The 15,132-nt window shown below is 39.2% G+C and overlaps 1 protein-coding gene across 1 annotated transcript in view; it reads right to left on the reverse strand.

The window, feature by feature from the left end:
- rod (rough deal) overlaps window positions 1-15,132 on the reverse strand; it is a 404,971-nt gene that overhangs the window by 90,519 nt on the left and 299,320 nt on the right. Inside the window, exon 21 of the mRNA XM_067146037.2 lies at window positions 3,528-3,794. Coding sequence (XP_067002138.2) covers window positions 3,528-3,794 — 267 coding nt within the window. The remainder of the gene's footprint in view (window positions 1-3,527; window positions 3,795-15,132) is intronic.

Consider the following 15,132-nt stretch of genomic DNA (forward strand, 5'->3'; position numbering starts at 1 on the left):
TGCAAGGCTGCTTTTTCTGCTGCGGAATTGGCCATGTGCAATGAAAGGATGAAATACGGGGCAATAATGGGCAACTACATCTTCATGGCATTCGCAGTCAAAATGATGGGGACCTGGTGTCAAGAGGGTAAAAATCTTGTTTCAGATATTGACAAACAATTATCTGCAATTACTGGAGATCCCTCTTCAATGGAATTCCTCAGGCAGCGGATAGGAATTTATGTCCAAAGAGGAAATCTTGACAATGTTATGGACTAGTTTCAGGAATAACGCTACACTGGATTAAGTTTTCTATCTTACTTCTTAGACGTTCCAACTGGAGCGAAGCACAAAGGTCAGCAGCAGAAAATCATGTTTGAGTTATCTATTAACAACTGAATATAGGTAAAATTAAATGATTATACTAGTTTGCTTTGAACATTGAGCTTATAGTCTACTCACTCATTGCTAAAAGGATAATTTGTTCTAAGTAGATAACATAAAATTTTCAAATCAGATAAAGTGAAGTTACTGATATTTTACTTTAATGATCCACAACTAATTAGCATTTTATTACTAGACTAACAACTTGCTCCAGTTTTGCACACAAGCGATTTCGAATTTATGACGATAGGCCTTAGAAGATATCCTTGTACACAACATTGTTTTATCCTAATGTGTGTAGTTCAGGGTGTAACCGTACAAGAGTATGAACCCTGGATTTGTTAGTTTAGGAAATTTTTGTAAATTAATTTGTTATATAAAGTAGTGAAAATCATATGATTTTGTTACGATGTAAGATCATAGTATTATAAGAATGATTTAAAGTTAGGGAATATGGAATATGTATGTGTATATTCAGTCCTCAGCCCAAAGGTTGGTTGGATCCTCAACAGCTCAATCAGTAGCTGTCATAAATAGCCTAGTCATCACTGAAGAGGCATACTAGGGAAATGAGGAGTGAGGTAGTTTCCCGTTGCTTTACTCACTGAGCCAGAAAGTACTAATACATATCAGGCTGTCAAACCTACAGAAATGCATGCACCAACCGACCCTGTGAGCAACATTTTCACACCATTCATAGCAGGGTCTGGCTCCATAAGGAATGGCATTACTAGCATCATTCATACCTCAGTTACTTTCATATTGTCAAAGCCAAGAATAAGACTGGGACAGATCACTGAAAGTAACAAAAATTTTCCTGCCCATACCAGAAGACATAGTGCATTGTAAACACTAGGTCTCACTAGCAAAGGCATGTATATCATTATATTGTGTATAACTTTTAATTTTTTTTGCTAGTTGCTTTACGTCGCATCGACACAGATAGGTCTTATGGTGACGATGGGACAGGGAAGGGCTAGGAGTGGAAAGGAAGCGGCCGTGGCTTTAATTAAGGTACAGCCCTAGCATTTGCCTGGTGAGAAAATGGGAAACCGTAGAAAACCAACTTCAGCGCTGCCGACAGTGGGGTTCAAGCCTACTATCTCCCGAATACGGGATACTGGTCACACTTAAGCGACTACAGCTATGAAGCTCGGTGAGAATCTGTACATATGGTATGGTGGTAAAGATTGCTGAGAAAGTGTTGCAACAAGTAGCTTGAAAACCCGGGGTGCAGGACATACAAGCTGAAGATTGCAATGCATCAATGTAGAATGAACATGTGATAGCGCTAAACTTACATATTGGCTGCTTGATAGCCAATACGGACATGGAGAAAAGTTCTGATTTTGAACAAATTTTTCTTGACTGGTAGACGCTAGGAGATATAAGACGGGGAGAGCGTCACTACCTAATTGACTTTTGGCAATTCTAATGCCATGCGGAGAGAGACATTATAAAATCGTGTGAGTGTTTAACAGTGTTCATTGCTTGGTTCATTCCTGGAGCATTCGTTCATTGATGATTCATTCTTTGGTGATTTTATACGAGAAATTCATCATTCATTGATAGTTCATTTTTTCGTGATTCTACAGTGTTCATGTACACATGAGGTTAAAAATGGGACAGTAATCTCATACGTTCAAAATTAATGATTTGAGGCTTGGCTGTCAGAAATCGTATACATACATGAAATTGGGTGGCAATTCCTGTACGATGACGTCTTGGAGCGACGTGAGGATGACAGACCAACCATTGTAAATGATTATTGAAAGATGGGAGGACCCAGGGCATCAGTTTGAAGAGGAAGTGCTTGTGTGATTAAGGTCGAGATGACCTTAGTAAATAAGGGGATCAAAGTGTAAGGCAGGTCATTTGCACCTGTCCTCACCAGAAAGTAAGTGGAATACAAATGATATGCAGTGCCTATTGGAATATTACCCCTTGAGATATGTAATGGAGACGTATAAATGTGTGTAACAACTGACTGTGGTTTATTTCTGAAGTCTGGAGACATATGAGATGGGTTATGAGGTAAAACATGTTTGGTATCAGATGATTGTTGTTGTTGTTTTGTTTTTGTAGCAAATTCATATACTTCACCTAATAGTAAATCTTTTTTCATTGGCGGAGTGAAAACCTGACATGCTAACCAGATTCATTTTCAGGGGTTAAATAGTCAGGTAAGCAAATTTGAATCCTCATCAGCAAATGACCATACCATCAGATTGGGAGAAGGGGCTAATTTCTGCTCTACCAAGCAAGTTATTTATTTCTGGAAGTACTTTGTGAATGGTGTCCAATATTGCTTTGATATTATGTTGTAAATATTAATTAAATTATTCATTTGATTGTTTAAATTTCACTGTTACAAATGTCACCCAAGCGTGTGGCAAGTATTCATGAGCCTTTTTTATGAGTTGGTAAGATTGCAAATGGCGTGTCAACGTGTGGCATGAATGAGGTCAAAATTTGCTTATCATCCAGATATGCACAGGCAAACCAGCTACACTTGTGTCAAAGTAAATGCATTTATACATTATGAAAAGGAACTGTAGTGAATCAGATTTTGAGAATAAGAAGTAAAGAGATACAAATGAGAATAATGTCTGTGATTGAAAGTAGTGGCAGTAATAGCTTAAACACAAATGCACCGGCAGTAATAGCTTAAACACAAGTGTACCGGCAGTAATAGCTTAAACACAAGTGTACCGGCAGTAATAGCTTAAACACAAGTATACATAGCGAATCATTTGAGGAGAAATTGAAGGAGAAAAGGGAAAGAGTATGGGGAAAATCAAGGTAATATAAGCGGTAATAATGAGCTTGTGATACTGTTATGATACTTACGATACTAACTGCACGGCCAACTTCTTTGGTGAAATAATATAAGTATTATAAATTATTATTATTATTCCTACAACAAAACATTGAAAAACTACATTTTCTTTGTATAATTGACGGATGGTCCTATGTTGGTCATAAGATGTTATACTACTACTACTACTACTACTACTACTACTACAGTAATGCCACAAGTTTAATGTCCCTTTAGCTATAAGTGATCTTTAAAACAAAAACAAAAAACAAGTGTGGTAGATTTTTGACCAGAAAAGCTTGTTTAGTGTGTGTCTCAATAAACAGCATTAAAGGCAAATACTCACCAGGACACTGTGAAGCACATCCTTGTACCCTCTCCACAATGGTAGGGTCTTTATACAATTCAGTAATGAGCTGCAGAGGTTGAGTCGACAACTTGATATACTGGGGCTGGCCCAAGTTGTAACTATACAGTATATGCTTCGTTGCAAAATGGAGGTACGTCATTCGGACCTTCTCTAAACATTCCCTTGAACATGGACTGTCGGACTCTGCTGCCCACTTCTCTGTGTGTGCATAGCACAACTTTGCAGCCTTCAATTTATCGACACCTATAGATGAAAGTTCTATATTAGTACAGCATTTTCAAAAGATTACTTTTTAAAATCACTGGAAAGCTATCGTCAAGATCAAAGTTTCCTCAATTTATGAATCTGAAAATGCTAACCTTGCCAGACCCAAACCAATGGTCCTTTACATTTGACATCCATGTTAGCTACATGTAAATCAATAGATAGCAATGCATTTCATACACTTTATATTCCACTCTAGCTTATCAAAACTATATCATAGGACATTTTTCACTTCAAACTTCAAAGTCAATCATCAGAATCCCTTTCAATAAAAATAACTTTCAAGTAACAAATGTAAATACTAAAATGTTTAGGTAAAAACCTCGATTTTACAATTATGTATTATGACAAAGGATCTGCAACACGTGTCCTTCACAACAATCTTCCCAGGCTGTATTTTGATAGAAAATTCCAAAAGATAGCACTACAGATCTCCTTCAGCCTGTTCATTGTATGTTAAAATCAATGTTCCTCCTCCTGAATTATTGATTTAGATTACTTCTACAACATGTTTTGTTACCAAAGTAATTTATTACGCTTCTCAGCAAGACTGTTAGTGTGTCACTGCTAAGCAGCACCTTGGAAACGCATGCCAGTCCAACTGACAAGTCCAAATGGCACCCTTTGAACAAACGCTGCACATGCAGAAATAACGCAAAATTGCAGTGATTTTTATTATACACTGACTGAGCAAATGTCATAGGATAGCGGAGCACTGATGCGCAGGTGTGTTGTCTGCGCACCACACGCCCTCTGTGCCAGCGGCAGTTGTATAGGAGACCTTGTAAGCAATGGCTGTGCATGTGACAGGTCATCGTGCGCTGACACTGTTCAAATGGGGTATGGTGGTTGGTGCCCGACAGATGGAAAGTGCGATTTCAGAAGTGGTGCGAGAATTCAGCTTCACACAATCAACCGTGTCCAGGGTGTATCGTGAATGGTTGAATGCAGGTGTCACCGTCCACAAAAGACGAACGACCGGCCGTCCAGCCACCCTCGATGACCGTGACCGGCGACATCTGAGACGGATTGTCAATAGTGACAGACGGGCAACCGTGCAACAAATCACGGCTCAATTCAACACAGGCCGTGCTAGACATGTCTCCCAGTGAACAATCCGTAGGAACATGGGTTCTATGGGGTATGGGAGCTGGCGCCGCACACGAGTGCCACTATGAACCGAACGTCATCGGGCACAACGACGCGCATTTGTCGCCAATCACCAGGGATGGACACTGGAACAATGGCGTAATGTGATATGGTTGGATGAATCACGATCTCAACTGCACCATGCCGATGGGAGGCACTGTGTAACGCGCCGCCACATCTCTCCCACGTGCCCCGGGAACGGTTCCAGGAACATGCAGCGGTGGTCCAACGACTACCATGGCCACCAGGGGGGCCCTGATATGAACCCTGTCGAGCATATCTGGGATGTCCTGGAACGCAGGCTCCGTGCCATGGATCCTGCACCCACGAACAGACCAGCATTGGCGGCCGCTCTGCAAACGATTTGATGTCAGGTGCGTCCATAGGACTACCAAGGACTTGTCGACTCACTTCCACGGCGTCTCACTGCAGTTCGCAGGGTCAGAGGAGGCCCCACACGCTATCCCATGACATTTGCTAAGTCAGTGTATGTCTATGAAATTCTTTACTGGCATTGTACCTCTAAGGAGAGGACAATTTGATAATGGAGAACTGTTTCTCCTTAAGCAGGATCATCATCATCTCCATCCTCTAAAGGCTAAGTCTTGTTGCCACAGCCATAGACATCTACCTTGAGCAAGTCTTTCCAACTCAGTGTAGGTCTTGCAGTTCATCTTCAGCAGCAGGTTCTTGAAGTAAGACACTAGGTCATCCTCTTCCTCTTCTCCCACCAATTCTTCCTTCAATGATGTTGCAAAGTAACTCCTTGTGCTGCAGAATATAACCAATAAGTTTTATTTTCCTTTCTTCAATTTCAGTGACCAAACTCTGTTTTTCTCCTATCTAATGACTTCATTTCAGTCCTACTTATCCTTTGTATTCTCCTTTAGAACCACATTTCAACTGCCTCTAACCTATTTTCTTGTCCTCCTAATAACCAGTTTTCACAACCATGCAGATGCACGCTCTATACGAAGGTTTTCGCAAAGACCTTCCGAGTTTGAATACACTTATATGTTTGCTGGCCAGCAGATGCTTTTGATTTTGGAAGAAGGCTCTCTTTGTCATTGCTATCCTTTTCGTGACTTCTGGTAGGCTCCAATTATCACTCATGATTAGGCTTCCAAGGTAGCAAAACTGTTTCACTGGATGCATATAATGTCATGGTATTTGTTTTCCTTCACATTAATTTTGAGGTTCCATTTGCTGAAAGTTTCTGCTAGTATGTTGAGCATTCTCTGCATATGTTTGCTTATTTCTGCTAGTATGGTAATATCAGTGAATCTTATGGAATGTACTAGTTTCCATTAATTTTGGCCACAGTCTAGCTTGAGCAATCTGTGAGTGCAGACGCGAGGTGTAGTGCGTGCCGTGAAATATGGTGGGAGTGGAACAGTACCGGGCCGCAATTGGGAGGTGGCAGTGGAAGCAGAGGAAGGAGTTCAAGAATTGTTTGGTAAAAAAAGAAGAGATGGTAAAGGTGGGTGGGGCAGTTCTGGTAGCAGTAGTGTTAGCTGTGCTTCTTGTCATTGGAGGGGGGGGTGGAATACAATAATAAATGCAAGAAATTTATTTTAACCTCAACCTATTCAATACAGTACAAGATGTTAACGTGTTAGTTAAATATCATTGAAATAGTTGACACATATTTCGCCCCTTTTGTGGGGCATCATCAGTCCTTACTTGTAACGGGGGGGAATACCCCGGACCGAACACCAGTGGCAACTTCAGCTTGGAAGATTTGGCAGCACTGAAGGTGATAGTGAGGGAAGTCATACAGGAAACCTGTCCTTGGGATCAGGTGAAAGAAATAAAGGATATGATGAAAGAGCAGACAAAGGAGATAGGGAATAAGAAATGGACAGAAGCTAAGACAAAAGAATCGATGAACAGAACGTGTAGTAATGAGAAAGAAATAGAGCTGTTAAGAGGGAAAGTAAAATATCTAGAAGAGGAGAAGAAGCAAGCAGAAGTGTGCAGCCAGGAGAGGATGAAGAAATCTATATTTGTATATGGGAGTGCAAGAAGATGACAAGGAAGGCAAGGTGGACATTATTTGTAAAATGGTAGAGATCATACAGAATAAGATGAAGATAAATTTTAGTGAACTAGATATAGATGATGTGGAAAGAATGGGCAAAATTAAAGGTCGCAGTCCAATGAGAGTTAAGTTATTGTCTATCTTAATGGCAGAAATAGTGCTCAGAAACATCAATAACTTACAAGGCAAGAAATTATGGGTAAAAAGAGACATGGGTAAAGAAGGAAGTGAAATTATGAAAATGCTGAAAAGACATCTTTGGAGAGCAAGACAACAAGGGCTAAAAGCGCACATAAGGGGGCAGAGGCTAGTGGTGTCAAATGGAAAATGGTTTAGAGAGTTTTCAGTGTCAAAATTTAAAGCAATGGACGATCACGACAGCACGGAGGTGGAAGTGATGGCAGTGCAAGATTGAAGGAAGGCTGCAGAACCAAATAGGGTGAGAATGGAGGGAAGTGAGAAGATCAACCCAGGAGGAAGCGGGCAGCACAGTGTGGATTCAGAAGACGAGAGCCGAGAAGTGGTGAGTGAGGGAGAGTCGCAAGAATCGTTAAGTGCAGTGGTCAAGAGAACAATAAAGGAGGTGAGAGGCGTGACAAACAGAAAGGTAAAGCAGTTATGAACAAAGGAAGAAGTAAGTCTAAAAGACTTGTGGGGTAAAATACATAAAGGTATGGAGGATACTGAGGGAAATAGAATAACAAAAAATGTTTAAAAAAGGTCAAATGGAAACAGAGTGAGAGGGCTATAGTAACAAGAAGTAAGCATAGGGGAGGTAATTTGGAAGAGGTGGAGGTAAGCTATAAATAAATTGGGAAATAGGATTTGTGAATATTGAAGGGCTATTAGGCAAATTACGCAATAAAAAGGTTCAAGAAGTAGTGGAAAGCTACAATATTGTGGCACTCTTGGAGACTTGGCTTGAAATAGGGAAAGAGATAACATGGGAAGGGTTTGTGGTTAAATATAAATACAAAAGAAAGAAGAGGAATAAGGGATGCACCCCAGGAGGAATAGTAGTTCTAATAAAGGAAGAAATTAGTGGAATAGTAGAGGATATTAAGACAGAGATGCAAGAAGTGATCTGGATTAGATTTAATATGGGGAGGAAAGAGGGGTTAAGAAGATGAGTTTAGCATTCGCATATTGCCACCCTACGAGTTCTTTATACACAAATAAGCATTTTTTGGAGAGTTATTGGTTGATATTAGCATAAGAGAAAAGTTTGCAGAAGAAGGTATGTTGTTATTTGGAGACTGGAATGCGAGAATAGGGGAACAGAGCCCAGTTTATAACAGAGAAGAAGGAGGGTTAATGATGAAAGGAAGAAGAAGTGAAGATAAAGGCACAAATAGTTATGGTGAGAAACTCCTAGAAATGTGTGCAGCGGGGAATTTATATATTCTAAATGGATGGAAGGAGGGCGATAGTACTGGTAAAATAACATGTTTCAGAGCAGGGAGGAAGCGTGATTGACATAGTGTTAAGGTCGCAAATTTTGCTAGAGGAAATTGTAAGGATGGAAGTGGGAGATTGGATTAAATCACAGCATTTTCCAGTGTGGGTGTTGTTAAAAAAGAGGGAAGGGAGGCACAGAAAGAAAGAGGTTAAGAAGAATGAACTACGGACAGGGTATATTAAATATAAATGGACAGAAAAAGCAGAACGGGAATGGGGAGTCACAATTACTAAGCTATGGATGGGAGCTTTGGAATTGCTTTTACATCCAATCAAGAGGATACCCCAGATTGAAAAAAGTAGGAGGAAAAAGAGAGAGAGGGAAGAATGGTTTAGTAAAGAGTGCGAGGTAATGCAAAAGAGGGTTATAGGCGCGTTAGGAGATTATAGGAAAAAAAGGTGAGAGCTCAGAAAGAGAAGTTTTCTGTAATTTAAGGAAAGAATACAAAACGAAAATCTGTGAGATAAAAAAGTTATGGATGAAAGAACAAATGGAAGCGATAAATAAAGAGTGTAGGATGAATAAAACGGAAAAAGTTTGGGAGAGAATAAACAGAATAATTAAGGGTGGAAGTAGACTTGAGAAAACAAGTATTGAGGATGAGTAGTGTGTGAACTACTTCAGTGAACTACTCGTGGAGGGGGGGAGGAGGAGGAGGAATGGTTGAGAGAAAAGAGGGAAGATGTGATCTGGAGAGATAGGGGAGTTTCAATATATGAACTGGACAAAGAAATTACAAAAGAAGAAAGCTTGGGAGTGACAGGAAAAATCAGGGGTAGGGTGGTGGGAGGATGCAATAGTATCAATAATAAGTTTTGGAAAGAAATAAGTAAAAATGGGACAATGAGAGAGGCCATAGTGAAATTATTTAAGAAGATTTTTGATGAGGGTAAGTATCCTAAAAAGTGGGAAACAGTAATTGTATGTCCAATATACAAGAAGAAAGGTAGTAAAAGAGTATGAACAATTATAGGGGCATCTCTGTTAGATTCCCTGAGTAAAATTTATACAGGTTGTTTGTTTTTTTGCTAGGGGCTTTACGTTGCACCGACACAGATAGGTCTTATGGCGACGATGGGACAGTAAAGGCCTAGGAGTTGGAAGGAAGCGGCCATGGCCTTAATTAAGGTACAGCCCCAGCATTTGCCTAGTGTGAAAATGGGAAACCACGGAAAACCATCTTTGGGGCTGCCGATAGTGGGATTCGAACCTACTATCTCCCGGATGCAAGCTCACAGCCGCGTGCCTCTACGCGCTCGGCCAACTCGCCCGGTACAGGGTTTTAGCTAATAGATTAAGTGAATGGGTGAAAAGGAACACAGTTTTGTTGGATTATCAAGGGGTATTTAGAAAAAGAAAAAAACGGTAGACAATATAATGATAGTGAAGACGATTTTAGAGAAATACACAAGTATTTCGGAGAAGATGATACGTGCAGCTGAGGCAATTTATAAGATGGTCAGGTGCTGTGTAAAACTGGAGGAAAATAGGCTGAGTAGGCCCATACAATCTATGGTGGGTTTAAAACAAGGATGCAAATTATCCCCATTATTGTTTATTTTATTTATCAATGATATTTTGGATGGACATAGGGGAACAACTGGGTGGTACCGATGATTAATGGGTTGGAGATACCGGGATTGATTTTTGCAGACGATACGATTTTGCTGACATTAACCGCACGTGGGATGCAGAGAAGTTTAAATACAGTGTCGGAATATGCAGAGAAATGGGACTTGAAAATTATGGGAACAAATCTAAAGTGTTAGTAATGCAGAAACGCAAAGGAAGAAAAAAAGAACTGATTTGGATGGTGCAGGGAGAGAGGTTGGAACAAGTAAACAAGTAGGAATATCTAGGAGTGATTTTTAATAGAAAAGGGACATGGGAGGATCGAATCAAAAGAGCGAGGAGTAAGGGGTTGGCAGCCTTAGCCTTAGTCAAAAATTTAGTGGCCACATTTCCGGGAATTAGCTACAAAACTTTGAGGTTAGTCTTAAGACTGGTTGTATTCAGTAGGACAATGTATGGGGCGGAAGTATGGGGGCTGAAGGAAAAGAGAGAATACTTAAGACAAATTATTAGTAAATTTGGTAAGACTGTGATGGGGCTCCCTCAGTGCACAGCGAATGCGGGGGTGGAATTACTGTGTGAGGAAGAAATAGAGGTGGAGTGTGTGATAAGAGTAGTTAAATATTGGATGAATTTGAAAAGAGTAGAGGGAAGGGAGGGTGCTCCAGGCCGCATACAAGCAACAAAAGAAGAGCATGTATAAGGGATGCTGGTTGGAAAAAATTAAAAGATACCTGGAGGGGGTGGGATTGGGATACATGTGGGAAGAGGTTTGGAAAAAGAAAGAAGCTAGAGGGCAGGGGGTGCTTACAAGGAGGATTAGAGATATACAAAAGCAGAAATTGAAAGAGTGTAGGCAAAGAGGATCGCTTAGTGTTTTTAATAAAGTAATGGAAGTGGCAGAGCTAAATATTAGGAATGTAGATAGGTTAAACAGAGGAGGGTTACTATGGTGGTTGATGAGCCTATACAAGAATAAGGAATGGTTAAAGGGTAGAGATAATACATATGTATTATGTGGGATTGCAGGCAATGATCTTCATTTAATAAGTAACTGTAAGGATACGGAAAACGTGAGAAATAAACTGTTGAGTGCCAAAAACTGGGAATTATTAGAAAAAGGGGACGAGTAGAAAATCTTAAGGTGGATTATCAGAGAATGGGAGAACAGAGGGGATTTAAACAGGTATTTATGTGCACTAGAAAGTTACAAGAGGAATGTTCATAGAAAGAAAGGCTAAAGAGTTAAGGGTGCAAAGTGAAAACGAATTTGAGGAGTGTGTAAGAGTGACAAGCAAGTCCTTCAGAGATAAAGATTTATATGTGTAGAGTTGATTAGTGTGGTTAAGTGTGAAATGTGAGTGCAGGCTTGTTATATCAGTGTGTTAAATCTGGAGATACAGTGAAAAGGTGGAAGGTGTGTGAAGTGTAATTAAGATGGAGTAGTGGTAAGATTATAATTGTTGAAGGTTTAATTGATAGTGATAGAGCATGTTATTATTGTTATGGCAAAACATGGATGTAAAATTGAACTAACAGTGGTAAGCAAGTTAAAAGAATGCGAGTCATGATGTAACTGTTGACACACAAGTGAACTGGAATTTACCTGGGAGTAGGTCAGTACATAAACAATATTAGGAAATAGTAAGTCTGTAGGTGATCAGGTTGGCACATTCGTTGAGGATGACAAAAAGTGAAGTCAGTGGATATGGAAAGCAGAGCTCAGTTGAAATAAATGGGTGTATGAGTTAAGATAAATGTATATGAGAGAGATGAAGGGGTAGGGTTAGATTTAGGTTCTTTTCTTTCTTTTTTTTTTTTTTTTTTTTTTTTTTTTTACTTGTATTATATTTCTTTTTTACTATTATTTGGGTTTGTATGGGAACATGTATTTGGGCATAAGTCTTGTTATGATCAGCAAATAAATGTTGATGTTGATTCATTAATTTTGGTATTAGCTTTCTCTTTCATGACTTATGGCTTCTTTGATAAACATACTGAAGGAATAAGGAGAGTGGACAACCTTGCCTAACTCTTATTTTGAGATTTTGCTTTGTCCCATTGATTTCAAAATCAGGGTTCTGAATGCTGTATAAATTTAGTACGAGGTGTCTACTCTCCCAATCAAGTCCTACCTTTCTTTTTGTTCCGAAAAGATTCTTCCAATCAATCCACGTGGTCAAAAGCTTTCACCAAGCTGACGAAAGTAGTGTATAATTTTCTGTTTCCCAAGTCTTCTCTCTAGAATTAAATGCAATGCCAGAATTGGTTCTCTGAAATCCAAACATATCATTATCGATATAGTGTTCTAATTTTCCTTTCATTCTATTCTTGATATCAGCAGTATTTTTTGAGGAATGAGGAAGGAGAGAGAGTTCGGTAATCTGGTTGCATTAAACTCAGAAAGTGTGATTGAGGAACCCTTTCTACATTTGTCTATGTCACATTCTTTTTCAATGTAGCTGGTTGTATTGCTTACATCATTTCATTTATACAAGTCTTCGATGTATTCTTTCCAATGGTCACAAACTTCTTGGGTGTTAAACAAGAGATTTCCCATTTTATCCTGGACTATGGAGCTTCTAGATTTTGGTATGTGTTGTAGGGCCCTGATATTGAAATATAACTTTTCCACTTTTCCTCTGATCGGGAACTTTTGTATAATCTCACTTGTGACGGGCTGAGTGTATCAGACTGTTGAGACGCTGGCTTTCTGACCCCAACTTGGCAGGTTTGATCCTGGCTAAGTCTGGTGGTACTTGAGGGTGCTCAATCACGTCAATCTTGAGTCTGTAGATTTATCCGCATGGAAAAGAACTCCTGCAGGACAAAATTCAGGCACTTTGGCATCTCAGAAAACCATCAAAAAGTAGTTAGTGGGATGTAAATAAACAACAACATTATTATCTATCTCACTTGTCTTCTTCCTCCAGTTTTCCTTTGCTTCATAACATTTTGTTGTGATCTGATTTCTAATTTCTTTCTTTTTTTTAATTACCTAAGGACCAGATGGTATAAACACACTCGACGCATGTTTCAAAAGGTGTCTTCATCAGGAGAGGACAGAAACAGAAACAACGCATCAATGGTTGCTAAGAGAAAGCAACAAAGATCTTAAAACGGTACCCTAAGATGTAATAGGGATGCCATTTTTGCCCCATGCTAGGGTCAACAAATGGCAGCAGTAAAGCACCACTTTCTGATGGTTCTGATAACAGGTAGCCATGATTCACCGAGGTTGTAGCCTGTGTCGCGGATGAAATCATCTGGCTTTTTACGTATATCAACCGCCTCCCTCATGGTGAAAATCAGGTTGTAAGTTTCACCAAGATGAAGAGTCCCCTCAGTTTTCATTACTGTGTTGATGGGGTGATAGTATTTCACAGAGATCACTAAGTACCTAAGTGTTAATGTAAGGAAAGATTTTCATTGGAGCTACAGATCTCTTCAAATGGTTATGAGGGTATTTAGGGGATGTAATAAGGAGGTAAAGGTGAGGGTGTATAAGTAAGACCGTAATTAGAGGATGGTTTCAGTGTTTGGGACCCACGAGAGGATTAGTTGATATGAGAACTGGTGAGGGATCCAAAGATGAGAACTGGAAGAGATCCAAAGGAAAGCAACATGATTTGTTCTGGGTGGGTAGTGTTGCAATAAATTTGCAAATTTTGGGCTGGGAAGATCTGGGAGTAAGGAGACAAGCTGCTTGATTAAGCTGCATGTTAAAAAAAAAGCCATCTCTTTTCAGTTTCGACTCAGTTAATTTATAACAGTTAGATTCTTCAGTCTGTCAGAACTAATTTATGAACGAATTTAGAAACCACCTGAAAACATCATAACAGAATTATACCTGAAAAAGAAACAACTTAATTTTCTGGTATAATTCTGATGTACGTTTCTTTTTCAGGTAGTTTTTAAATTTATTTATTCTAAAATTAGTTTCGACAGAATGAAGATCCGAACAGTTATATATGTATATAAAATTTTGAAAAGGGAGTATGTTCCGAGCTTTCAATGGAGAGATGGAGTGGAATGATATTAGAAGATGAAATCATTGAGTGGAGCTTTTAAAGACAGGAAAGATCATAATATGATAATGAAGTTGGAAATCAAGAGGACAAATTGGGACAAATTCAATTATAGGAAGAGGAATAAGGGACTTGAATAATTTATCAAGGGAAATGTTCGAATATTTTCCAAGTTCTTTGAAAAAGATGAAGTAACAGCTGATAGGGAACCTGCCAACTGGGTAACAGCCCTAAATGCAGATCAATGATTACCAATTGACACATCAAGTCCTGGATAGGTGTGACTGGATTTAATCTGGTTTCAGTACCTCTGTGTCTGACTAATGTATAATCAGTCTGATACTGTGCTTTATCTCCAGGTACTTTCCATATTTATCTTCTTTGGAAAGGTAATGTGAAGAATGTGTTTGTTATAATTATGGCCCAGAGTTATATGCACTAAAAAGCCTCAAAATGCACTAAGGAGTTAGAAAATATGGACTATACATAAAATAATATGCTCTTATGAAAGATAATTACAGTATTTCATATTCACTTGTTTACTGTGTGCAGAATGAAATTTCACATTACACTACTACAAGTTTTTCACAGTTTTCTGTTGTCAAACTTTGTCTACTGTGCATCAAAACAAGGTTTGTTGACACCAAAAATGATCTTTCAACATCAACTGATGTGAGAGGACAGTGTTCATTGGTACAGAAAATTCGGGGAACACTCATCTGGCAAAGATATACTGACCCCACACATACACTGGTTGATTGACCCAATCTTTTCTAATACTGGATTTAAAGCAAGCACCTTACCCAACTTCTCTTTAACCTTTCTTTCAATTTTACCTAGGACAGTACTTAGAGAAGATGTTTTCTTAACTAGTTCGAGTGACTCTTGGAGGGATGCACCTCGAGTCTCCAAATGCTTAATTGTTTCAGCGATTGTCAAAAAATATACATGAATGAAATTAATATTAATACTTTGTATCGTTTTCAAATCTCAACTCTGCTTCATGTACACATGCAGTAACCACTTGTTTCACTTCTTCAGAATGAAGATAGCGATGTCCCCCCACCC

Source organism: Anabrus simplex, chromosome 4 (genome assembly GCF_040414725.1).
Source record: "Anabrus simplex isolate iqAnaSimp1 chromosome 4, ASM4041472v1, whole genome shotgun sequence".
Classification (NCBI taxonomy): domain Eukaryota; kingdom Metazoa; phylum Arthropoda; class Insecta; order Orthoptera; family Tettigoniidae; genus Anabrus; species Anabrus simplex.